The 27,817-nt window shown below is 39.4% G+C and overlaps 1 protein-coding gene across 5 annotated transcripts in view; it reads right to left on the bottom strand.

Annotated features, from left to right (window-relative positions):
* Positions 1-125: 125 nt before the first annotated feature.
* AP2A2 (adaptor related protein complex 2 subunit alpha 2) overlaps positions 126-27,817 on the bottom strand; it is a 98,779-nt gene continuing 71,087 nt past the window's right edge. For 3 of the 5 annotated variants that reach the window (XM_084632245.1, XM_084632246.1, XM_084632247.1), the window contains 10 exons: positions 24,968-25,141; positions 21,163-21,326; positions 18,743-18,820; positions 17,875-17,957; positions 17,190-17,279; positions 13,636-13,759; positions 6,187-6,303; positions 5,904-5,973; positions 3,936-4,070; positions 126-2,798 (listed from right to left, as the gene is read on the bottom strand). In XM_084632245.1, the coding sequence (XP_084488371.1) occupies positions 2,721-2,798; positions 3,936-4,070; positions 5,904-5,973; positions 6,187-6,303; positions 13,636-13,759; positions 17,190-17,279; positions 17,875-17,957; positions 18,743-18,820; positions 21,163-21,326; positions 24,968-25,141 (1,113 nt within the window). In that variant the 3' untranslated portion in view covers positions 126-2,720. The remainder of the gene's footprint in view (positions 2,799-3,935; positions 4,071-5,903; positions 5,974-6,186; positions 6,304-13,635; positions 13,760-17,189; positions 17,280-17,874; positions 17,958-18,742; positions 18,821-21,162; positions 21,327-24,967; positions 25,142-27,817) is intronic. The other 2 variants (XM_084632248.1, XM_084632249.1) reach the window with 1 other exon arrangement.

Here is a 27,817-nt window from a genome sequence, read left to right as displayed (position 1 = left end):
TTTTTTTTAATACATCCAACATTCTAAGACATTTATTAATCCTTCTCCTTCCTCCTCCCCATATTTAATACATAATTCACCACAACTTGAACCAAAGCAAAGTGAACTAAAACAGTACACAAAAACAGTGTCTCAGGGTGTCCTTTAATGAAGGTATAGTATCTGTATTTCCAGAGGGACAGATGTACAATAGGATTTGGAAGAATGAAATAGCAGCTCTCTCCTTGCATCTGCTGCAGCACTCACTTTAACATAGCATAGTTTAACATCTCAAATTTTTATAATATAGCACACAACAGCACAGGTTCCAAGGGCACAAAAATGGGCCCATTAAAAGGGCTTACGTGGGACACCCCCTTTACCCCCCAACAAAGGGTCATTTGGGACTTCACTGGTCCTAGTTACTGTCCATTATTTTTAATTGCCAAATTCAGAAGGTAGTTTCGTACAGTACTTCAGTTTACCTAGCCAAACTTGTTTGTAGGAGACGTCAGAGGTTTTAAAGGATGGCTAGTGATTTGTTGGTGCCCAACTTGGGAAACCCTAAAGGGGCCTGATTTTCAGACAGAGGGTGCTCAACACTGTCAGAAAATCTGGCCCCTGTAAGCAATCTCAACTTAAGCACCCAAAAATTGTGGCATCCACACTTCTGAAGGATTTTGTCTTTCATTTTTAACTTACATTCAAAATACATCACTGGCCCTTGACTGAATCAAGTTAATACCTATCCAGTTCCATTGCCTAAGTCATCTAAAAAGTAAGAAGTCACAAGGCATGTTTAGTCATGCAGAATCCAATTCCCTCACAAGTGCATTGTGCTGCATGGCAACAGAAGCCTCATTTAGTGTGCAATTCCAACATCTTACTAGCACTGCATCTCAAGCCATCATAGTAAGGGTGTGCCTGGTTACAAATGTACATACTGTAAGACAGTATGTCTCAAAGAGATTTATATATTGTCTCAAAGAGAAATTTTACAGTTTGAATATGAGGGGTTGCTTGTAACTTGTGACTCCAGTGATGGCAGACACGCTCCTTTGTATTAATCTGTCCCACACATCGCTACTGTTGATAGGCTGGGAATTAGCAGCTGTCTTAACTGCAGAGCTTGATCTGCTTAGGTAACCTTTGGTGCATCTAAAAGTCTGAAGGATCTAAATAAGATAATTATGTTTGATTTCTTCAGAGAAGATGCAAATCTTTGCTCTTGTAGAACAATGAGCTATTTAATGCATAGAGTCAGGAAAACTACCGTAAAAGCTAATTATAGCCTTTCTACTCCCACCTCAAAAGAAACCAACCCACATACCTGACATGACTGTAGGAGATTTTCACCAGTACTATGCTTCTCTGCACTGCAGAGAAGGAATTGTACAAATATTAATTATTCACTGCCCAGCAATTTGGTCACACGATTAAACAAATGTTATCTGAGAAAATATGGTTTAAAATTAGATCCTGTACTTCATTTTTTAAAAGGTCAGATGGACATGTTGTGCCTTGAGGATCAGAATGATTTCTCCCCACCCTCTCTTTTTGTGTTGCAGCATCATGTGATCATAACCTGCTCTCCATGACTAATGCAGTGTTAACTATGTAATCAGCATTACCAAGGAACAATCTGACAGGGAACAGAAAAACCAAATGCACATCCTTCCTATCCTCAGTTGCTCCATTTGACTAAGAACAGGAAAACCAAGCCTAGTTAACGTAGTGCTTTCCTCAAGATGAAAAAACAGACGTGTATAGAACAAATGACCCAATATTGACTCTGGAGGACAATTCACGCAATTCATTTTGGATTTCTTACATCCTCCTCTTCCTCAATTGAATTATAAATAATTGCTAAGCAAAAAAATTCCTCCTGAGTCCTGTACTGCAAAAAGGAGAAAAAAAACTGAACTCAAAGCTAGTTTAAAGGGCGATGTTGAGAATATTAAACTTTTCAAATTTTTTGGTCCTAAAAAATTTTACATGTGCAGTAGAAGTCAACTGAATATTAATGCTACACTGACTAAGCAATATATTCTGTGTGATATTGCAGTGCTCTGACTGAACAACAAAATTTAAAAACATACCTTGGAATCGGTCCTCTCTACCCATCACAGACTAGATGCCAAAACCTTTAAGAAACTTCACTCATGAGTTCAGTCAACCAGTCACGCCACTTCTGACTATCTTAATCCAGAACAGAAATGTTGGATCAATTCCTTGCAGATTGGTCAGTCTGACCTTCTGCTAACATATGAATTAAGCTCACTGGACATTACATTTGGTTTCTTTTAGCTCAAAGCAGAAAGGTGCACTTAGTAAAGGCACTAAAGCACCATGCTACCAGCAATTTACAGTGGCATTTCAATGAAAATACTCAGAGTTATCACACTTGCCTAAGCTCATTTCCCTTTAGTTAAGTTTTAAAAAGCCCAGCTTCGGCAAAAAAAAAAAAAAAAAAAAAGAGCACAATTAAGATAGACATCTCTCCCACCCTTTATATAGCATAAGCTAAAAAGCCATGATTTTTTTATATCTAGAAGTCATTTTATACCGTACATTTTACATCCTTAATTTCATATGAAAGGGACAAGTCCTTTTAAGGCTGGAAGTTGGTGGTGGGTAATGCTGCAGTACTCAGACACTGATGTACAAGACATTTATTTGCAGTAGGATGAGGACAACTATGGCAGAAATGGAGAAACAAAACTGGACTCATCTTGTTACCATTAAAACTGTTCTGACAGCAGTTCACATAATCGCTGAGATACTGTTTCTTTACTTGTTCGTAGTGTGAGTCTATACATCTGAAAGAGAGCACATAAGAAATCTATGTATTATAAGACAACAGTGAAACATGTCTGCATTTAGATGGATGTATCAGAAGAAGTGTACAGATTAAGTAACAAAGCGGTACAGGTGCCACTTAGCTGTGATATGAGCAATGGCTAGTAATTTTCATGTGAGACACTGACAATTTTATTCAGGCACAAATAATATTGAAAGTCTGTGGGGCAGGTCCTCTGAGCTCTGAAGGTGTTTAATGTACTTTTCCCACTAGGATTTCCCCAGATCTAACTCTGCTCTAAAATAAATAGTTTTTCCTGTTTAACTGCCTATCTAGAATTTTCAAATCTCTGCTACCATACCTTGGTACTGAAATATGGACAATCCTTGAAAACCCATTAAGTGATCACTCAGCAGCAGGAAGAGGAGGAATTGATTCAGAGCAAATAAAGGCATTCTCACTAACCCCATCAACTTGGGAAGCAGAGATTTGTACACCAAACCTGGATTCCCAAGCAATACATTTCATTCATCACCAGGAAACATAAAACACAGTCATCACGTTCAGTCCCTTTGATTTTACAACAGTAGCAAACACTATTTCTAGAGATGTGCATTCTTCCACTGCTGATTCACAAAGCAGTAGACAAAACAGAGCTATATTTCGTTCATTTAGAAACAGAGATAGCAAAAAAAAAAAATCAGTTTTGTCTAAGATGTTGAAGGGAAAATTTAGTAAGAAGCTTTTAAACCTTCAAGGGTGTATCAAACAAATACAAAAAAAACTATTAAGATTAATTTAGCGTCCTCTGTACAATAAGGAGAGTTGTAGTTTGATGATAGGATGGTATATTTTCCAGGGAAGAATCTCAGAGTAACAAAATACGTGAGCATGCATGCAAAACAGCGGAGGCCTTTGGAAAGCTGAAAAGTAGCCTGCTGAAAGCCAAAGCCAGAACCAGCGGCCTTGGTTTTCAACCTATTTGGGGTTTATTGACATTAACAACTGAGTGAGACATCACATAACTACTTCTATTGCACGTTATTTTTAAAAAAAAGCACAAGGCATGTTTAGTCAGAAACGTTGGTAAGATCAGTTTTATTCTGTTTCTGTAAACCGGAACTTATATTTAACTTGCAAATACAAAAGCAGGTACCTGTGCCTGAAGGTTGGGTTCAAGACGCAGCAAACATCCAATCTGGGTAGTTTTTGTGTGTATTATACCAGCACCAACAAAATTAGCAGGGTTGGGATCTACCTCTTCAAGGAGGGCAGAGCCAAAGCCAATGATCTATCAAAGAAAACCCAAACAGAGACTTGGTTTAGAGACACTGCAGGGGCAGGAAGACAAAAATACAAAAAGTGTCCAAGAATGCTCATGAAACAGCCTATTCACAGCAGCAATAGTAGCATAGGAATTCTGACATCTGAACACTGCTCCTATATCACAAACTGAACTTTGAAGATAAACTTGTTTGGCACTCAAGTAGTAGCAACACTTATAAATAGGATGAGGGGTCTGAGTTCTCTGGATTCAGACATTTAAGTCTTCTCCACACCTGTCCCTCATACCTTCCTCTCCTCCTCACCTGCTCCATTTCCCCTAGCCCCTCTTCCTTTCACGGTCTTTCCATTTAATCACCTCTTAACTAAACCCCATCCCCAGTTTTAAAGTAAGCAGTAACAGATACTACTACTGCTGTTTACTTTGCTTTTTCTCCATTACAATTGGGCTTAATACATGGGAGGCTGCAGTTGTGAGTCCATTCTCAACATTTGGTCGGCACTATCTAAAATGGCAGCACTTTAAATGTGGACTTATACTCCAGTTCAGATTCATGGAATTCTTATTGAGGTGTTGATGCATTTAGCACCACAAAAGACTCAATGGAACATGATGCTTGCCACTATCACACTCTGCTTGCATGCTCTAGCCCTTTCCCCTGCCCTCTGGCTTGCTTGTTTATTTAAATTGTAAGATCTTCAGGGCAGGGACTGTCTGCTATTCTTTGCACAGTGTTCAGGACAGTGGGGGGTCCTGATCTTGCTTGTCCATAGGTAGTACTGTAATAAACATGATTAATAATCAGAATTAGAACTTTCCTAAGTGTGAGAGCAGATTCTATATCTGGAGTTATAGTTCAGCTCTATTTCTTTGGCAGCACGGTAAGCTTAACATGGTCTCTTTCTGAGCAAACAGGTATGGATCATTGAGATAGCAATGTCTGAATGTACAATACTAATTTGCTTGCTTTTAGTAAATAAGGGAATTCAAACAAGGAACTTCAACTTATACAGGAAGTCTTGCATAGAAAGTATACAAAGCAATCCAGTCAGTTGCGTTTTTTTTACAAAGATTATAAAAATGGATGTACGGTGAAGGGGCACTGAACTAGAGTGGCCCAAAACTGCCCCATATTGACACACCTCCCATGCTAAACGGCTAACAGATATTCATCACCCTATCTGATGATTAGCCAGATTTTAACTCCAGTTGCCAGATGGTATGCAGTGAAGTTTTCACTGGAATATTTAATCATGCTAATAGGATTTCATGGAATATACAAGTATAACAGCAAACAGTTGAGCGATAAACAGGGCATGAATGGTAAAAAAAGGAGGGGCTGGCTGAAAGTTTTCTTATTTCACCATGTCAACAAAGAGTCAGTTTTCACCCTGCTTTTTGACCAGGTAGATTTAGTCAAAACATTTTGACAAAAAGGAAACACTTACACGAAAAACATTTTCAAAATCTATTTTTTTTTAGTAGCTCTAGTAGAGAGTAGGCTTTGAAGTTCCCTGCAATTCAATTTCATGAATGAAGTTCACATTTCAGAATAAACCATTTCAATGTTCTTCTCAACAAGCTCTAGAACTTTTCGAAATAAACCAAATTGGATTAAGACCTATGGAAATCCTACAGATATTTCCATGCTGCTAAGTGCAATTACCTCACTGACTAATTTGCAATGTGTTCATGCCTAAGCAGCAAGACTCAAATGCCCCAAAGAAAAAAAAAAAGAGGGACAAAATAAAATGTCAGCATCAATAGATTCATTACATTTGTTAATGCCACTGCTCCAAATCTGAAATCCGTCTGTTAAAATACCACACTGTTACCTACCTTTGCCTTTGTGATCTCTGTATCCATCGGATGCTTTGCTTTAAAGATGTTCTGCATTTCTTGCTGAGGACTGTGAGAAACATACAAGTTAGTATCATGCTATAAAAATATATAACACAAGAGCATGGCTGGTAGAGTGCTGAAGTTCAACAGCAGTATTTACTTATATTGAAGTATTTGATATAAGTAAATATAAGTAATGGGAAATGAAGCACCACTAAGCTAGATATTATTCAACACAGCCCTTTCACTGAGAAATTTACAATCTGGGTTCAAATCTTACTTGCTCAGTTGTTTCCAGCGCTGGAAGAAGTCTTGAGAGGCCATCTCCGTAGGTTGGAAAAATTTGTTCAATGTGATTGGTAGTTTTACTGAAATATTTTGAAATGTTCCCCCATATCTGTATGAAGAATAAAGAGAAAATGTGGTACAAGTTATGATGAATTACAGGACTGTATTTCAGAACCAATTTCAGAAAAAAAAGTGAAACACTGAAAAAAATTGTGACGCTGGTAAACCAAGTGCCAGTTCTGGCCAAGGCCGTAGGCGTTAGCTAAGAACTGAAACTCATAGCTGGAAACCAAAGCAGTTTACCTATATACTAGTTTTGTTCAAAACAGATATTAGTCTTATAAGCATGTATTTAAAGCTTAGAAGCTATGAAATTATTGCAAATTGCTGTCTGCATTAATCTCACTTGTAATGTCTGTATTCCACCCTGCAAGGTAAAACGTAAGTGTTTTATAATTATAAAAATGCCTGCTTTGAATGTGTGAATTCAGATGGGAATAGTGGCTCCCACTGCCCATTCAGAAGGGCTATCAAAAATTAAGTGGGCCATCATAGAAAAAAAGCTTTGTTAATTGCCTCATCCACCCATCTACAAGTATGTACAGAAGGCCTCCGGCCATCTATTTGAATGTTGGAAGAGGGAAATAAAAACAGATGACATGAAAATTTTTCATCTCTTTGCTGTTTGGACTCTCGCAAGGGCTGGAGCTATGAAACAAAAAACAGAGATCCCCAGGGTCGACCTGGGTTCAGCCCTGAAGACATTAAATGCTGACAGATTACTACATCTGACCCCTTTTGAATCACAGACTGAAACTCATTTGTGTTTATATGCTTGCTTGTTTTAACCTGTAAATAAATCATTTCTTTTTCCTAGCTAATAGATCTTTAGTTAATTACAGGATTGGCTGCAGGTGTTTTCTTTGGCATGAGATCTAAGGTAAAAATTGATCTGGGGTAAGTGATGGATCTCCTAGGACTGGAAGCAACCTGAATATTTTGTGATTTTTTGTATAAATGACTGTTTATCACTAAGTCCAGCTTGCCAATGTGGCAAGAGACTGGAGAGCCCCAGGGGACTGTTTGTGACTCTCTGGTAGAACTGTTACAGCGATCTAGGAGTTCACATTTGTTACTGAGTTGGTGAAATCTAATTATAGAACATACCATCAGTTTGGGGTGTCTGCCCTGCTTTCGACAGTCTGCCCTGAGGTCAGCATTCTCTGTCATGAGCCACTCCAGACAGCATAATAATTATATTGCCTTATCAAGGTCCATTCACTATTTCACACAGAATACAAAGAATTCTGAAGTAAACATACCTCAGACTATTGATTATAAACTCCTTTTTGGAGGGGCAATAGGTGGAAGAAAAGAATCATTTCATAGAATCATAGAATATCAGGGTTAGTAGGGACCTCAGGAGGTCATCTAGTCCAACCCCCTGCTCAAAGCAGGGCCAATCCCCAATTAAATCATCCCAGCCAGAGCTTTGTCAAGCCTGACCTTAAAAACTTCTAAGGAAGGAGATTCTACCACCTCCCTAGGTAACGCATTCCAGTGTTTCACCACCCTCCTAGTGAAAAAGTTTTTCCTAATATCCAACCTAAACCTCCCCCACTGCAACTTGAGACCATTACTCCTTGTCCTGTCCTCTTCTACCACTGAGACTAGTCTAGAACCATCCTCTTTGGAACCACCTCTCAGGTAGTTGAAAGCAGCTATCAAATCCCCCCTCATTCTTCTCTTCCGCAGACTAAACAATCCCAGTTCCCTCAGCCTCTCCTCATAAGTCATGTGTTCCAGACCCCTAATCATTTTTGTTGCCCTTCGCTGGACTCTCTCCAATTTTTCCACATCCTTCTTGTAGTGCGGGGCCCAAAACTGGACACAGTACTCCAGATGAGGCCTCACCAATGTCGAATAGAGGGGAACGATCACGTCCCTCGATCTGCTGGCTATGCCCCTATTTATACATCCCAAAATGCCATCGGCCTTCTTGGCAACAAGGGCACACTGTTGACTCATATCCAGCTTCTCGTCCACTGTAACCCCTAGGACCTTTTCCGCAGAATTGCTGCCTAGCCATTCGGTCCCTAGTCTGTAGCGGTGCATTGGATTCTTCCGTCCTAAGTGCAGGACCCTGCACTTATCCTTGTTGAACCTCATCAGATTTCTTTTGGCCCAATCCTCCAATTTGTCTAGGTCCCTCTGTATCCTATCCCTACCTGCCACTGTATCTACCACGCCTCCTAGTTTAGGATCATCCGCAAATTTGCTGAGAGAGTGCAATCCACACCATCCTCCAGATCATTTATGAAGATATTGAACAAAACCGGCCCCAGGACCGACCCTTGGGGCACTCCACTTGATACCGGCTGCCAACTAGACATGGAGCCATTGATCACTACTCGCTGAGCCCGACAATCTAGCCAACTTTCTACGCACCTTATAGTGCACTCATCCAGCCCATACTTCTTTAACTTGCTGACAAGAATACTGTGGGAGACCGGGTCAAAAGCTTTGCTAAAGTCAAGAAACAATACATCCACTGCTTTCCCTTCATCCACAGAACCAGTAATCTCATCATAGAAGGCGATTAGATTAGTCAGGCATGACCTTCCCTTGGTGAATCCATGCTGATTGTTCCTGATCACTTTCCTCTCGTGTAAGTGCTTCAGGATAGATTCCTTGAGGACCTGATCCATGATTTTTCCGGGGACTGAGGTGAGGCTGACTGGCCTGTAGTTCCCAGGATCCTCCTCCTTCCCTTTTTTAAAGATGGGCACTACATTAGCCTTTTTCCAGTCATCCAGGACTTCCCCCGATCGCCATGAGTTTTCAAAGATAATGGCCAATGGCTCTGCAATCACAGCCGCCAATTCCTTTAGCACTCTCGGATGCAACGCATCTGGCCCCATGGACTTGTGCACGTCCAGCTTTTCTAAATAATCCCTAACCACCTCTTTCTCCACAGAGGGCTGGCCACCTACTCCCCATGCCGTGTTGCCCAGCGCAGCAGTCTGGGAGCTGACCTTGTTCGTGAAGACAGAGGCAAAAAAAGCATTGAGTACATTAGCTTTTTCCACATCCTCTGTCACTAGGTTGCCTCCCTCATTCAGTAAGGGGCCCACACTTTCCTTGGCTTTCCTCTCGTTGCCAACATACCTGAAGAAACCCTTCTTGTTACTCTTAACATCTCTTGCTAGTTAATTTGTACTTATGAAAATAGAAGTTTAGAAATAACTCATTTTAGATGCGTATGAAGGCAGAAATAGTTAAATGAATCCACACCTCAATAAGAATTCCATGAATCTGAAGGTGGAGTATAAGTCCACATTTAGAGTGCTGCCATTTTAGATAATTTCAGAGTAACAGCCGTGTTAGTCTGTATTCGCAAAAAGAAAAGGAGTACTTGTGGCACCTTAGAGACTAACCAATTTATTTGAGCATAAGCTTTCGTGAGCTACAGCTCACTTCATCGGATGCATACTGTGGAAAGTACAGAAGATCTTTTTATACACACAAACCATGAAAAAATGGGTGTTTATCACTACAAAAGGTTTTCTTCCCCCCCCCCCCCCCTCTCCTGCTGGTAACAGCTTATCTAAAGTGATCACTCTCCTTACAATGTGTATGATAATCAAGGTGGGCCATTTCCAGCACAAATCCAGGGTTTAACAAGAACGTCTGAGGAGGGGGGAACCCCGGATAAATAAATTGGTTAGTCTGTAAGGTGCCACAAGTACTCCTTTTCATTTTAGATAATGCCATCCAAATAAACATTGAGAATGGACTCACATCTGCAGCCTCCCATGTATTAAGCCCAATTGTAATGGAGAAAAAGCAAAGTAAACAGCAACAGTAGTATCTGTTACTGCTTATTTTAAAACTGTGGCTTTCTACATGTAAAAATATTAATTTTCATCCACAGCAACAGAATGAATGGAACAATAGCAAACCTGTACAAAAATAATCAATAGATAAATCATTAATCAGGTTTACGCTTTAGTGGAAACATGCATGTAGACATTTCAAAAGGTACAATCTCACTATAAACCACAAGAGGGTGAACAGATTTATTTCTATGGAAATAAATACACCAATGCAAAATACCACCATTTTAGATCAAGATAATTCAAAGCTAGCATCTCGCCTTTATAAGACTGATAATCTTAATGTTTAAATTACTAAGTAGGCATGACTGAACAATGTCTATTCCTTATTTGAACAATTTGCCTAAAACAGCCATCTAAACACTGTTACCATGTGCATTTCTTTTCCAGGCATCTTTAACATTCTTCTTAAATACTAAAAACTGGGAACAGGATATATTGCCTAAAAAAATTTCACAACATCAAGATGTAACAGGCAACGGTTTTAAATTCCGCTCCCCCAACAGTTCTGATGATAAAAGTTTTTGTTCTTTGTATTTTTTAAAAAGACGCTTTAAGAAATGTGGAAAGCCTGAGTCGAAATACTCACCTATAATATACCTTCTTGCTTTGATATTTGCTTATATGAAGATTACACAGTTAGGTGAGGAGAAACTGACACCTTCCTTTATTAAACAATTCCAAGCAGCCAGCATCTCAATTAATGAACTGCATACAGTCATTTCAGGGCAACTCTTAAATTGACACTCAGGTTAATCATGTTTAACACATTCTCATTTATATTAAGAACCATCACCTTGGGTAAGTCAAGGAATTATTAAAACTGAATTTACTTTACAGTTCATGTTGCCTGGTCACTGTTTTGCATTTCACTCAGCTTGGACCCAGAAAAATAGCAGACAGCTTCTACTAAGTTTCACTTTTAGATTGTCATTGGAATATTCTGGGAGCACATGTATTGGCTGTAAGTACTGTAGAAAACCAGTTTAAAAAATTCCATTGTATCACAAAATGTTTCTGGACAAGAAGTTAATCTTCAGCTTTCATGGAGGGAAACTTCCTTTCTGTATTGAACAGCAATCTAGAGTTCAACCTTATTGAATAAAATGGAAAGATAAGTGAGAACTATGGTCGCCCGTTCAGTTAGAAGTTACCTACCACGCTGCTCCAAAGAATGACTATTTGAGTTGAATACTGTGTTGTTGTAGCTGTGTTGGTCCCATGATATTAGAGAGACAAGCTGGGGGAGGTGTTATCTTTTACTGGACCAATGTCTGTTGGTGAAAGAGAAGGTTTTGAGCTACACAGAGCTCTTTTTTCTGGGAAAGGTACTCCGAGGATATGTCTACATTGCAATTAAAAAGCCACGGCTAGCCTGTGTCATTTGACTCGAGTTAAGGAGCCGTTTAATTGCAGTGTAAATATTCAGGTTCAGGCTTGAGCCTAGTTCTGGGAGCCTGTGAGGTCCCTTGAGTAGATTCGTGGGGGATGAGGTTGTAAGTTTCTCTTAGAGTTGTTTGGAGAAGGACTGTATGATAACCTTAAATTCCTGGGTGAACTGTGGTGTGGGGTCTTCAAGTTCTTTGTAGTAGGTGGTGTCAGAGAGTTGTTGGTTGGCCTCGCTGACATAGTTATCATGGTTGAGAAGTATGATGGGACCCCTTTGTCTTGGGGTTGGTTTTCAGGGACCACATTGCTGTCCTATGGTGGTGGAGTGATTGTGGTGGATGTGATTTTTGTTCAGGATTTCACAGTCAATTTTTTTTCCAGAAGAAATCAATGTAACTGTCAAGGTTCCTTCCCCACTCTGAACTCTAGGGTACAGATGTGGGGACCCGCATGAAAGACCCCCTAAGCTTATTCTTACCAGCTTAGGTTAAAACTTCCCCAAGTCACAGATTTCTTTCTTGCCTTGGGAACCAGCTTAGATTAAAAACCTGGTACACTGCCATCACCAAGCGATTTAAACAAAGAGCAGAGGAAGAGACCACTTCGAGATGTCTTCCCCCAAAATATCCTTCCAAGCCCTTACCCCCCCTTTCCTGAGCAGGCATGAGAACAAACCAGATGAGCACAAAACCAGCCTTGGATTTTTAACACCCAAAAAACCCCAATCAGATTCTTAAAAAACAGAACTTTATTAGAAGAACAAAAAAAGATAAGAGAACAACTCTGTAAGATCAGAATGGAAGATAATCTTGCAGGTTAATCCCTCTAGGCAAAACCTTAAGTTACAAAAAGACACAAAAAACAGGAATACACATTTCCTCCAGCACAGCGAATGTACAAGCCAAAAAACAAAGCAAACCAAACGCATTTTCTAGCTAACTTACTTACTAACTCTACAGGAGTTGGAAAGCTTGCATCCTTGACCTGTTCCCAGCAAAGGTATCACACAGACAGACAAAACCTTTTGTCCCCCCCTCCAGATTTGAAAGTATCTTGTCCCCTCATTGGTCATTTTGGGTCAGGTGCCAGCAAGGTTATCTTAGCTTCTTAACCCTTTACAGGTGAAAGGATTTTGCCTCTGGCCAGGAGGGATTTTATAGCTCTGTATACAGAAAGGTGGTTACCCTTCCCTTTATATTTGTGACAGTAACGATCAAGTGTGTGGACGACATCCTGAAAGAAATCTTTTCCAAACCCACTTTTCTGGCCTTCAAAACAAATCTCCCATCCTCACCAAGCTCATTATCAGTAGCAAGTTCCCCACAGACCAGGACTCACGAACTCAAAGTCGCACCACACCCTGCCAGAACAGATGCAAAATCTGCAGACATATCTCCACTGCTACAATGATCAATACCCCCCCCCCCAACACACCTTTCAAAATCCTTGGGTCCTACACAAACCTATCACAACATATGGTATACTTTATCTAGTGAATTATGTGCCCCAGTAACAACGATGTGGGTGAAACCAGACAATCTCTATGTTCTCAAATAACTTATCTCAGAAAATGATAAAAGACAAAACCCCACATCCCCAGTGGGCAAACACCACTTGGGAAACGATCTTTCCACATCTAACCCCTCAGTCCTTGTCCTCAGAGAAAACTTGTGCAACACCTTTAAAGATTCATGGCTTATTACAACAATCTGTAACCCACTAACCCTTCTTTTTGGTCATATAGCTGAAGAGGTTTAGCAGGGCACTCCACCTTGAAGGGTTTCTGAGTATATGTTAACTATTTATGCTAAACAGTCTCTTCCACCTTGTATTTAGTTGTGACACTGAGTGCCTTTTCCAAACCTGAAAGAGTTTTGTGTTGCTCAAAAGCTTGTCTTTCACCCATAGCTGATGATCCAATAAAAGATATCACCTCACCCACCTTGTCTTTCTAAGTTGAAGGTCTTTAGCAACTTGTTAGAACAAGCCCTAAGGCAATTCCTCTGTCCAGAGTACCTTTTAATTCTTCTGCGCTTCCAATACATTTTTGGATTCAGAAGTCCATGCCGAAGTCCATGTCTGTGCTAAGCTTTACTTCAAACACCAAACAAATTCAACTAAAAAAACCAACAAAACAAAAACAAAACACCTTTTACCTGAATTGAATGTTTAGGATTGGAGCTTCCATGAAGTCTGATATGCACTCAATATTCACAACTTGCTGCACCTGAGCGCCCCCATCCACTGTCGGGTCGACTGGTTTTGTTTGCAGGTTCAGTCGTGAGAGGTTGTTAAGGAGGAAAAAATTGACTGTGCTTTTAATCATTACCATTGGCTTTAAATATAGATTTATACCTTCATACGGATAACTGGCCACCGTGGGGGGGGAGAGAGACTTTCACCGGTAAGTTAAATGTCCCTGTGAAACACCACAATACTAACAAGATGTTAAATGGATAATTTTTCAAGCACCATACCAATGTACAGATTCAAGATAGTAAGAGACCACTTTTGCTAGTAACCCTTGAAGAGTATTAAACACTGCATAGAGTACATGCAATGTATGCAAACACAAGATGTCCAAACAAGTCTTATATGCTGTAGATGGTAATTCTAAACTGCTAGGGATACTCATTTTTACTCACATTTTGTATCTATCAATCCCTACAGATCTTAATATATTGAGTAATTTGTAGCAGGAGATTCTGTCAAATGCTTTTTGGAAGTCAATAAAATACAACTATACTGTGTTCCCCATTTCAAATGATCTTTCTAATATGAGATTCAAGTTCATAATGCTGTTTATCATGCCCTTTCCATGTCTGAAGCAGTATTATTGGTCACTTTTCCTTTTCAATTTTTTCTTGTATTAGGTCTTGAACAACTCACAAAAATATTTAGAAATATAATTACACTGCACACTTAGCCCAGGCTCTGGCACAAGTTTGATGTCAAGCTCCCCTTCCATCCACACACAAATCACTGACTTGGGTCAACAAGGACTCAGGAACCCCACTGGGCCTCAGGTCAAAAGCCTGTCATTTTGCAGCATGAATGTTGTTCAAGCCACAGACCCAAGTCAGAATGTCTGTAGTGCAGTATGGATGTGCGACCCAGATCAAGCAACTTTAAGCCCAGGTTTACAATGCAGTGTAGATGCTCAAGTGCAGGCTTGGAAACACAATGTTCACAAGCCCAGGGCCCAAAGACCTGATTTACATTGCAGTGTAGACATACCATCAGGGTATGTAGCGTCTGTAGTCCCAGAGTCAGACACACTGCCATGAGTTTTGTTTGCTCTTTTCTCCCCTTAGAGGCATGTGATTGTTCTGTAGTCTTTACTATCCATAGCAGTGGTCTTTTTTTTTTTTTTTTGCAGTTTGGATATGTAAGGTACTGAAGTATTCTGAAAAAAGAAAAGGAGTACTAGTGGCACCTTAGAGACTAACCAATTTATCTGAGCAAAGCTCATGCTCAAATAAATTGGTTAGTCTCTAAGGTGCCACTAGTACTCCTTTTCTTTTTGCAAATACAGACTAACACGGCTGCTATTCTGAAACCTGAAGTATTCTGGCAATTCTCCAGTCTTAAATATATTCTTCATTACCTCTGACTGGGCTTTCAAGTCTTCATCCCCTATGCTTTAACAATTCAGCCAGTCTTCCATCACAATCTAGTGCTTTTCCATTCTGAAGTCTTTTTATTGATGCCAAGATTTCTTCATCCATTATTCATGGACTTAATTAATCTCTAGCAAAGGTTTTTCAGGCCTATCGCACCATATAGTCCCTTGATATATTCTCACTGTCTCTTGTTCTTGTCTTTAGGGTTGGTCAAATATTGTCTATTTTTGTCCTTAACAGTTGTATTGGTCACCTTTTTTCTTTAATTGAAGGCTCTTATCTTTTGATACATCTCATGTTATTCTCTTTATCCAACTATCCAATTTCTTTGCATTTCTCATTCAGCTATTCAGTCTTTACTAATATGCATTTATTCTTTTTTTTTCATTTTTACTAATATGATTCTACTAATGCACAGTACTGTTCACCTGCCTGAAAAATTTTTAACAAAGGCACTAAAATTTGCACCATATTGTCTTTCCACATGAGAGGAAAGGCAGACTCATAAGTACATTATGAAGCTTTTTTCCAACAAAATTTAAATTTTATTTTGGAATATATTTGCTGGGACTAATGTTAATACCATGGACTTGTTTCAATTTATGCTAAAATTTGAGACTTCTCTGATTTCCCTATTGCTTTCACAACACATGACACTAAGAGGATCAGCAATCATTTAAAAGAAAAGAAAAGTCTTAATTTTTGTTTCATTTGTTGCCCCTCCCCTTCGTTACCACAAAGGCTCACAAGAACAATGGCACCTGACTATGGTGAAACAGTAAATTAACCTTACAGTGATGTCAAGGGTGCAAAGTAATTTGAAAAAAACCTCTCTCCATATAATCTTTGAGTTTAGTAATTTTAGGCATTACTTGTAATAGTGGTAGGTCATTAAGACGTAAGTACAATTTCAGTGTTATGTTAATGTCTGTAAAATAGTGCATGCACTAAGCCTCGTCAGTTAAACTCTATCATTAAAATTCCATTAATTTTTTTAAAGGATTTATGAATTGTTTCATTGTATCCACAAGCATAAGTGGTCTCAGTGGAAGTTACCACTTAGAAAAGCTAGACCGAGCAAAACAAATATTTTCAATTCATGGGGAAAGCAAGGAAGAAGTCAAAGTTAATCTAGCCATTTCTGAAGAATGAAGAGGTTTAATTACAACCACATTTTTAAAGAGTTTGCCTGCCAAAAATATATATTTTAGCATCAAGGTCTTTAGTTAATAACCAAAGGCTTAACTACATTTCTTGTAGCTTCCAAGTTGACTTCAGCAAACTAACCAAGCAATGTTGTGATGTGCAAATTGATTACTTTACCACATGCTATATTCATGGAATTTTTAATAAAGCACCCTTATTTTCTTTGATACTATCAGGTATATATTCAAAATCCATTGCTAGACTTCTGCTAACTGCTTAAAAGTAATTGTTTTGGTCATGCAACAAATATTTTAAAGAGCAGTGAGCAATCTCTCCACATTAGCTTGCATAGTTTAAAAATCCTCATTTAGTTTGCATTTGTCTAATTTGACTTATTCCCTTTTAACTCGCAGTGTATTTTGTGATTAAATTTTAATTAACTCTGTTGGTACCAAAGAGTTAAAACCATTTCAACTTTAGTACCAGCAGAGAGGCCTAAACTAAAGTTGGCAATAGATAATAGCTCTGTGGTAAATTAATCAAATATCTGGTTTTAATATGCTCCTTTTTTCTCCTGGAAGCTGGTACTTTGCAACTTTGCCCATGCAATACAATGTATCTTGTCAAAAGCGTATTAGGTAACTTCTCACAACAAAAAGATATCCCTATACAAATCCTACACAATACTACAATGTGTAGTATTTTTTCTAGAGCCATAGTGTAAAAAATTAATTCAGCAAAATCTGACACCAAAAGGTTGTATTTTTAAGACACAGAAGTGCCAACTTCCTCATCTTGTGAGGTATCAGATTTTGAATCTAGCAGCTATTGCATTAGCCAAAATATTTCTTTATTCTTGTTTATTTTTGCATTTGATATATGTAATGGTCAGGTGCATACAGTACTACTTGCATGAGGCGGATCAATTAAATCAAGGATATTTGACTGAAGTTCATCTGAACAGATTAGTGTTGGAGTAAAATTCAAGAACTGAGTGGAAGTCTTGTTACCATAAAATATAAACATCCGACCTGGAAAAAAATAGGTAAAAACATTTCATTATAAAATCCTCAAGTATAGCACAGAACATTAAGTAAGTATACTGACTATATCTGGAGCAAAAGTCTAGGGCTGTGTCTGTATGTACAGTGTTTCAGCGGTGCAGCTGCACAGATACAGCTGTCCTTCTGCAGTGCGTCTGGTGAAGATGCTCTACGCCGACGGGAGAGCTCTCTCCTGTCAGCATCAAGCTTTCCTGCCAACACAGAGTTGCATGCACATACACGAGCACTTATGTTGGTGTAATTTATGTTGCCCGGGGGGGGGGGGGTATATTCACACCCGAGTGACGTAACTTTTGCTGACATAAGCTATGACTACTCTATAGCCTAAGACAACTGGTTTCCACCATCAACACAAAAAGGGTTCCTTAAGAAGGTTAGGCCTCAAATCTGATCCACTTTAGATGTTTAGAAAATTTGTCACCAGTAAATTAATAAAATAACCATTTTTAACTAACAAGGTTTATTCCCAATTCTGTGCTGACACTGCTGTTGATACAACAGGGAAGTTAGCACCATGTTAACTACCAGATCTATTCAAAACATATAAAATTATTGGTCTTACCCAAGTTCTGTCGAAATTCAGATTTCAGTCCAATCTGTAGCAGCTGATTTTCAAACAAAACTCCATTATTTTTACATACAAACCTAGAGAAAGATAGGCACATTTGAAAGATAAGAGTTTATATTTTAACTGCAAGACAAATTATTACAAAGCAATCAAAGCCATGGAATGTAAAGGTCTTGTGGTCAGCATAAAGAAGAGAACTGTGGGCCCAAGTGCTTTGAAGTAGTCAGTAAAAAGGACAGACAACAGAAAAATTGTAAATTTAATGCAAATGAATTTATATTCTAGCCCACACCTTCCTTGCAATGTATCATTATTTTAACTATTCAAGTTTATTTCAATGTTATGCTTAAAACGAAAACAGGAGGAAACCAAGACACGCAAACATGCTATACAAGGACCAGGCAATAGATTTTTCAATCCAGCATTAGTCTAGTGGATTAATGAACTTCAATTCAGTGTTTCACCTACGAAGCACTTGAACAAAGTGCACTTGCAATACCAATACCCTTGGCTATGCCCATCTAATCCCCAGTTACATTTGTTCTCAACCCCAAATGATTGCAAAACGTGGCATACAACTAACACTGATGAAGAGAGGCCTAACTTTAAAGCAGCATGTGGTATTGCAGGGGAGCACTGAGCTGCACTGGCAAAGTTGTGACTGAGTATATAGCATATGCAACACAGCATTTATAACCAGCGCTGTGCATTACCAGTCTTACTGCATGTCTAGAAAAAACACTGGCCACTTTGAAAACTAGTGGGTTAATACTTAGTTTAATCCCTTGCTTTGTGATTTTTGATTATTTCGTGATAATGCTCTGGAAGTCGCCCATCTTCGCAAGATTTTAGTATTGCTTACTTGTGAATAAGCTCATCAGCATCATGCACAGTATCAGCTGGTTCCTCAGAAACTACCTCAGATGAAGCCAGGTCAGGGCTAATTCAAGCAGCACAAAGGAAGAAAGGAGGTAGCAACAGAGATGGCAAGAGTTATAAATTAGTGTAAAAAAAAAAAAAAGAAAAAAGAAAAAAAGAGAGCTTAGTCATTTCCTTTATTTCCTCCCTCAGAACAGCACTTTGGGATTTGACAAGGCCTACATTTTTGAACGAAGACACCTTGAGTTAGGTACCTAAATACTTTAGCCATCTAAGCAACTGGATTTTTCAGAGGGGCTGCAGTCCCCACTGATGTCAATAAGAGTGGAAATGTTCAGCACTTAAAATCATACCACTTTAGGCCTCTAAATCCTTTTTAGACATCTAAGTCCAGGCACCATTGTACAAAAAATTTGGATTAAGTCCACATTTAAGAACGTCCATTAACTTTCATTAGTCTGCATATGGATGCCAGGCCCTCATTGGCACCGGCAGCATTTCTAGTTACAGTTGTGCTTTTCTCAAACTCTAATAAAACTGCACTGCTTGAATGAAAGAACAAGCATTGCCCAAACATTTTACAACAATCATGCCACAGTAAATACACTGGTAGACTGTCCAGAACATCCCTTAACCAAGTAACAGATTTCCTCCTTAGTCCCACCTTACTACTTATGGAAAAGTGGCAAAGGTTACTGTAGAAGACGCTTAGGTAGTAACTACCTTAGACAAGCACTTTACTAGATGCAATGACTGCAATCAGGATAGAGTTCTCGGCAAGGCCGGTCATTTTTCTGCAGCAAATGTCTACATATAAAGCATTAATTCTTCACCCCTGCAGATCACTCCTGAACTACTAGCCTAACACTAAATGAAGAGAAAGGACAGAGAAGAGGTACGCAGATGCCAGCTCTAAAACATTGTTTAACTTTACTGCCACACACTAAAGGTTACCATGTATGAGTCACTTATATTTGTCTCACACAATCCACTATCTTGCAAGAAGGAAATGTTTTAGGATGAAATTTTTCAACTATAGCAAACAGCAGGCAAGTAGATTGTGTCTGGGCTGGTACTTTCTCCTGGCAATTTTACAGAGCTGTGCTGGAGCACATACTTATCCCTATACTTAATAGGCAGCAAGAACACACAAAGCATGACTGCTGTATACTTCAACGGCTCAGCTGCCCTCCATTACTTTAAAGACTTTGTCCATAGTAGTATTAAATCTTGTTTAGTAGATGTTATAAGCAGAGGTCTGACACAGTGGGAGGTTTCTGGTTTTTTTGTTTTTTTTTTTAATTAAACACCCTGGTTGACTAGGCAGTCTTAACTATATTCAAATGTTTTTCAGCTAAGTGTTCAATGACAAGAGATTCAGGTTACATATTCTATTTAATATTAGCTATCCTCACATGCTAGAATTCTGCTAGAAAAAGCTAGCAGTAAGATGGAGCCTCTCATGATATATACCCACTGACACCCAAGAATTTAATGTCTTGTGAACAGCGCCTGAAAGCTTTAGATTGAGAATTTCACCTAAAATGCTGGTAATCAATAAAAGCAGTTATTGATCATTGAATTAAAAAGGCATGCTGGAATGTAGGATAATACGTACTTTTAAATACAAGGGACATTGTGAAGAAGCAAGAATACCTTTATACAATGAGGCCATTGACTGTAGTTAGATCATAAACAATATATAAAATCCAAATTAAATATGCCTTCAGGTCTGCGACTGGTTTAATCCATTCGGATAGACTATGTTTAATAGCTCTAGGAGATCTGCTGTCACAGAGACAAAAATTAGCAATAACCTACCCACCCCAGGCCAACAACAGGAATGTGTTACAGATGCAAGGACACAATTGCTAGAGTCCTGTATGGCACAGGAATAAGAAAGGAATTATTTTGGATTATCTAGCCTAAATTGAATAAGTAAAATAACAGTTCACTACTACAAACTAATCCATCCATTTCAATTTCAGGCTGTAGGTATTAATGTAAGAACAGCTTACCTTATGCACCTAAAACTGAAAGCAATAAAATAGAAATTGTTTATGGCCAGGTCCAAAGTTATCCACTGACCTCATCATTGCCTTTAGGTCTTACTGTACTCAATATAATCTGGATATTAAGCATAAAATAACAAGCTCTAGATTTGCCCATAGGTGATTATATCAGTAAATGAATTCATCTCACATGACATTAAGGAACATATTCGTAGAAGTAGGACTGACAAAGCCATGTTGTTCTTAAGGGGGAACCGGGGGGGAGGGGGGGTTGCTTAGAGAGAGAGGGAGAGTTTCATCTGTTTGTACCCTTCATTAGGGTAGGATGGAAAAAGGTGGAAGATAAGAGGCAACACCTACTCCCAACTCAGTTGAGAATTATTTTAATTACCTTGCAAAATTATCTTCAGAGCCAGGAGCAAGAGGTGCAACCACAGAAGCAGAGTCTGAAAATACATCCACCAGCAAACTGCCAGTAGAGGAAGGGGGAGGAGCAGAGCTGGTGAGAGGAGCTGCACCGAGGCCCAGAAGGTCTGCTGATGGAGAAGGAGTAGACTGTAAAAGATAAAATGGAACACTTTAAAGTTGCATTTAACTCATATAGACTAATACAAATCCCAAATTGCGCCTCACCTCCCAGTCCCCAATAAAGACTGGATCAGATTTTTAAAATAGTTTTGTTTGTAGGAAATAAAGACATCTTCCACATGTGGCTATCACCTTGCCCTTTAAATGGCCTCAGACAGGTAGTTTCATATCCAAAAAGCTGCTAGTTTCCCATCACTAGATTTTATCTTCCCATAAAGCCAGTTTTAAACCAGATACCATGAAGAATTAGGGTGCGTTACGTTACCTCCCTCATTCACCTTTGAACATTAAAAGCAGTACAGGTCAATCTGTACTATTCTGAAAACTCCAACTTTACATAACTCTAATCCAAAATACTTATGTCCCCCAACCTCACGGACTATTGTGTAAACCTAAATTTCAGGATATTTTGACAAACCCAGACGCCTAAAACTGATCTTTTCCTGAATATTAAAAACCCTTTCCTTTTAACAAATATAGCTCTTTGCTCATACACTTGAATGTTCAGTTCTGAAGCCATGCACACACTCAAAAGAGAAGTATTGAGACTAATAAGCCAGAAACCAGAGTGCTCCTAAAATTAAAGTTGGTTAAGAAAGGAAATAAAATCTAGAATAAGATTCCCCAACACAAGAAGAGTAACAACACTTAAGTCACAAATGAAGTAAAATGAATGAGGAGTTCCAGTGGATGGAGAATCTGGCATTAAAAGTTTGATGAACTTGTATTTCTTGGACTGCTGGTTGGGAATTTTCTTCTTCCTCAAAGGGAAGGAGATGGAGGGAAAGATAGTTAACTTTCTCCTGGAAAAGCAAGATATTAATAAATGGACATATCGGAACAATTTACTCTACTTACGTAAACTCCCAGACACAATGTGTACAGGCGTGCCAGTTGCGATTCCACAGTGAAGATAATGAAAGTTAAATTGGGGCCTTATTATACTGATTTGGAAAGGAAATATTGTCCTTCTCGCAGAACTTTACAACATGTGCTAAACAGAGCTAGATTTATTTTTTTTCCTAAAGTTTTAAGTGATTCCACTGAAAAGTTCAAAAAAAAGTCATAAGCATTTAAAAGTGACCATTTTTTAAATCGGCAATGGTTATTTGGGACAGATTCTCTGGTGCACAAAGCAAACCTGAAGCAGCTAAAGATCTGCATTGGAGATTTCCATCTACACTGGCAGCTCTACCACCTTTGTGCTGGAACCACACCCCTTCCAGCATAATGGGAGGTAAAGTGGACATCAAGGGTGCGGCATAGGAGATGGCATAGTTGAACAAGGCACCACGGCACCCAATTCTACATTGGAATAAGACCCTTGGTCTTTCACCAGCAGCATAAGTCTACACTACCCCCTGCAAGTTTAATTTATGTTGGGGCTTGGCAGATGAGAACCAGGCAAGCTAGGACTGACTTGCTCTCAGCCTCCTAAGCAGAACCTGGGTGCAGTGGAGAATCAAACCAACAACTGCTCTTCAGGTCCATCTAGTTTAATACGGTTAAAAACTTCAACCTTACCACATATATGCACAGTACTGACAACACCTCTCATACCCTTCATCACCACTGATGGTCAAAATTTTCAGCAGTGACCAGTGATTTTGGGTACCCAAGTTGAGACACCTTAAAGGTGCCTCAGTTTGAGTGTGGCTGCTCACTTTGAGAATTATGTTAGATCAGGCATCTTAAGTTAGGTACCACCCCTAAAAAATATATTTTAAAAAAATCAATGCAAATATATATCTGTAGTCACAAGAGGTCTTCTAAATCCACTATGAAAAGCTAATTTGTTGAAGAAGTGTGCTTAAAATTAAACTCCCATTACAGGTAAAGATGAAGTTAGGGAAAAATTTCCATGTTATTGCTTCTCTTTAAAGATAAAAAAAACAGTTAAAAATGTGAAGGGAATTAACATCACCAACAGGAAAAAGTAATATCAATGCTGTGCTAAAGATATGCATGCAAAGCATTTACTGGCTTGGGTTAAATGTTTATTACTTCCCTTACCATGGGAAGGAAAGCAGCAAGTGATTGTTAATTAGTATTAGGTATGTACTAATGAAAAAAAATGAGACAGCAGAGTAAGATCCTGCCTTACTGGGAATTCTGAAATATCCAAATGCACTTATGTCAAGAGAAAATTACAATTACCAAACAATAAAAGTAGCCTAGCAACACCAAGGTTTTAAACTATTGTGCAAATTTCATGCAGCAAGAGAACAGGTGGTCTTGAATGGGATGGACTCTAGTTTGGTGACATTTCTAGTATTTGCAGAGTAGCTATGAGGGAAACCCATGAAACTATAGCGACATCTATCAAATAACAGAGAGCAGGGGAACATGAGAAATTACAGCAACAGGAGGATTTAGAAACAATTCACTAAAGTATCTGATTATTCATAAAAAGTTTGCATTTCTGAGTTGTCTCTATATCAATGTTTAAGACAACTGGATAGTTAAACCGAAATAGGCATGCATGTTAATAATTCACTCCCAAACCACTTCCCAAAGTAGCGCAGGCCTTGTCATGAATAACTGCAAGCACCAAAAAGCAAAAAGTTTTAAGACTTCATGCCTGCAACAGGACTAATTAAAAGACCTCAGAAGTGAAGAATCCTTTAAACAAACAAGGAACTCCTGTCTGAAGGTTGTGGATGGCTAAACGAGAAGAATTCAGACGAAAAGGGCGAGGTCTGGGCCCAGTAACCAGTTCAGCCAGTGAACCCTGAAGTGGAGAATCAGGCAAGACGTTAAAAAAAAAAAAAAAAAAAAAAACTTAGAAAATTAATCTTAATAGTTACAGATTTTGGTTTTGCTTTTAGTCACAAGAGATGATGAATCTCATCTTAGGAGAGTAGACAGCATTCCATCACAAAACCACCTTGCAATTCAGCATAATTGGGAGATACGGAAAAGCCCAGGACTGATGTTGTTTACACTTAAAATGTAAGTCCTTAAAATGTGCAGCAATTTAACTCAAGTTATGACTTTATATAAATGAATATAAGTAATGGTTAAATCAGTTTAAAGTAAATCCACATTAGATTACTTTAAATACAAAAAAGTGCAGCAGTGTCCTGAATGCTTTGAAACAGAAAAATAAACTGGCAAAAGTCAGTCTATAGTAAAGAAAATTAGAACATCTAGACTTAAAATGTTTCACAGAACTCCATTACAGATAATTAGCTTCTTTCTAAGAGTGTTAATGAAGTTGATTATTCAAACACACTTTGTCCAAAATTTATCCCAAGAATGGGATGTCAACATTTTCTTTTCAAAATGTTAGTTATACGTATTTTAACAGTTTCAAAGTAACTATATGCAGATTATCAAAAGCACAGAGTCTTGGTCTAATTTGGCCCCACTGACTTCAACTTCTGCAAATTCTACCCACTACTTCCCCCCCCCTCTGGAATTAAAATCCAACTTTTCCAGCTACTTTATACAAACATCAGGAGCCTCAAATTTAAGAAACAGTGAATGCACAATACAAGCCACTGAACAAGCAAAATGTTAAGGAATCTCTGTATTTCCCTCCTAGAAAATCATAATTGGTATTAGATTGGTTATCACAAGTGGTATAATTACTTAAGGAAACATACCACAGTACTGGCATTAACAGCGGTGGATTCAGTGCCTCCATTCACATCAGAGTTCCTCTCCTTTTTGATCTCTTCTAGGTCAGTAACTGTGCCGGGGCCCTTCTTCTTCTTCAGCTTAGCCAGAATGGATGACTCCCTCTCTGGAAATGGAGGCATTTCTTCTAGCACAGTTGCCTTGCCATGAAATAAGCGAATATTAGTTTTCAATACAACACGTGTCTTCAGACGGGTAGACACTTTCAAGAAAACAGATCACCCCAACCTTTCAAGGCATACACCATTGTAGAGTTGCTTCTTGTTGCAGAGCACAGAAATACACCACCTATGTAACAGACAGCAGCACATTATAGTAGAGAAATAGCTCTGCTATAGTTAAGTTTGAGAGTTGCTTCTTTTAAACAGTAAGCAAGTGCTTTAAAGCCATAAGCTGACTCGGTTTTATTTGCTGTGCCCCATGGGGATGCACAGTCGGGTTTGTGGTCCCAATTTAGGGTCATTTGAGCAAGTGATTCCTGAGATGCAATCCGCTTAACAAAACCCATTACATTTATAAAATCACCTGGTTTTGATCCTTCCCAAACTGATATCACCCCTTGGGATTCTAATGAACTCAATGTACTAATGTACTCAATGCTTTTTTTGCCTCTGTTTTCACTAACAAGGTCAGCTCCCAGACTGCTGCGCTGGGCATCACAAAATGCGGAAGAGATGGCCAGCCCTCTGTGGAGATAGAGGCGGTTAGGGACTATTTAGAAAAGCTGGACGTGCACAAGTCCATGGGGCCGGACGAGTTGCATCCGAGAGTGCTGAAGGAATTGGCGGCTGTGATTGCAGAGCCACTGGCCATTATCTTTGAAAACTCGTGGCGAACCGGGGAAGTCCCGGATGACTGGAAAAAGGCTAATGTAGTGCCAATCTTTAAAAAAGGGAAGAAGGAAGATCCTGGGAACTACAGGCCAGTCAGCCTCACCTCAGTCCCTGGAAAAATCATGGAGCAGGTCCTCAAAGAATCAATCCTGAAGCACTTGCATGAGAGGAAAGTGATCAGGAACAGCCAGCATGGATTCACCAAGGGAAGGTCATGCCTGACTAATCTAATTGCCTTTTATGATGAGATTACTGGTTCCGTGGATGAAGGGAAAGCAGTGGATGTATTGTTTCTTGACTTTAGCAAAGCTTTTGACACGGTCTCTCATAGTATTCTTGTCAGCAAGTTAAGGAAGTATGGGCTGGATGAATGCACTATAAGGTGGGTAGAAAGCTGGCTAAATTGTCGGGCTCAACGGGTAGTGATCAATGGCTCCATGTCTAGTTGGCAGCCGGTATCAAGTGGAGTGCCCCAAGGGTCGGTCCTGGGGCCGGTTTTATTCAATATCTTCATAAATGATCTGGAGGATGGTGTGGATTGCACTCTCAGCAAATTTGCGGATGATACTAAACTGGGAGGAGTGGTAGATACGCTGGAGGGGAGGGATAGGATACAGAAGGACCTAGACCAATTGGAAGATTGGGCCAAAAGGAATCTGATGAGGTTCAATAAGGATAAGTGCAGGGTCCTGCACTTAGGACGGAAGAACCCAATGCACAGCTACAGACTAGGGACCGAATGGCTAGGCACCAGTTCTGCAGAAAAGGACCTAGGGGTGACAGTGGACGAGAAGCTGGATATGAGTCAGCAGTGTGCCCTTGTTGCCAAGAAGGCCAATGGCATTTTGGGATGTATAAGTAGGGGCATAGCGAGCAGATCGAGGGACGTGATCGTTCCCCTCTATTCGACATTGGTGAGGCCTCATCTGGAGTACTGTGTCCAGTTTTGGGCCCCACACTTCAAGAAGGATGTGGATAAATTGGAGAGAGTCCAGCGAAGGGCAACAAAAATGATTAGGGGACTGGAACACATGAGTTATGAGGAGAGGCTGAGGGAGCTGGGATTGTTTAGCCTGCGGAAGAGAAGAATGAGGGGGGATTTGATAGCTGCTTTCAACTACCTGAAAGGGGGTTCCAAAGAGGATGGCTCTAGACTGTTCTCAATGGTAGCAGATGACAGAACGAGGAGTAATGGTCTCAAGTTGCAGTGGGGGAGGTTTAGATTGGATATTAGGAAAAACTTTTTCACTAAGAGGGTGGTGAAACACTGGAATGCGTTACCTAGGGAGGTGGTAGAATCTCCTTCCTTAGAGGTTTTTAAGGTCAGGCTTGACAAAGCCCTGGCTGGGATGATTTAACTGGGAATTGGTCCTGCTTTGAGCAGGGGGTTGGACTAGATGACCTTCTGGGGTCCCTTCCAACCCTGATATTCTATGATTCTATGATTCATTTCAGTAGTGCAGAGCACCCATGTGCCTTTGGAGTAGCAGTACTGAGAGTTAGTAAGTTTACAGCTCCAGGTCAAGTTGACCTAAACTGACAAAACAGTGAAATACACACATGCACCAAGACGAGAGGGTTTGCAGGTTGTTTTTCATCACAGACGTAATTGGGTGGCTCATGGTGACATGCTGTGGACACTAAATCTAAGCAACACTCATGCACTGAGAGTTAAAGTTCTACTTGTGGCAGTTTTTGGAGAATGTGTTATGTAAATTAGTTGTTCTTTGCCTGCATTTTATGGAGGCTTCTTTTTGAAGTTTTGTTCTGGTTTAAGATATTTTAAAGTGCTCCAAAATCCACATGCAGATTCTGATTTTACTTTAGAAGCTGTCAGTGATATAAGCACTAGTGATATAGAAGATAATGACTGTGCAGTAAGCATTTGGAGTAATGTAATCATCATGACTTATGCTCCTCAATCCAGTGTGATCAAAGGAAAGTTGTCACTGGATATTTGCTCAACACCTTCTTAATACATAG

This window comes from Lepidochelys olivacea (genome assembly GCF_965140295.1).
Source record: "Lepidochelys olivacea isolate rLepOli2 genome assembly, chromosome: 6".
NCBI classification, from domain to species: Eukaryota; Metazoa; Chordata; order Testudines; family Cheloniidae; genus Lepidochelys; species Lepidochelys olivacea.
This window is presented reverse-complemented; position numbering and strand designations above follow the sequence as displayed.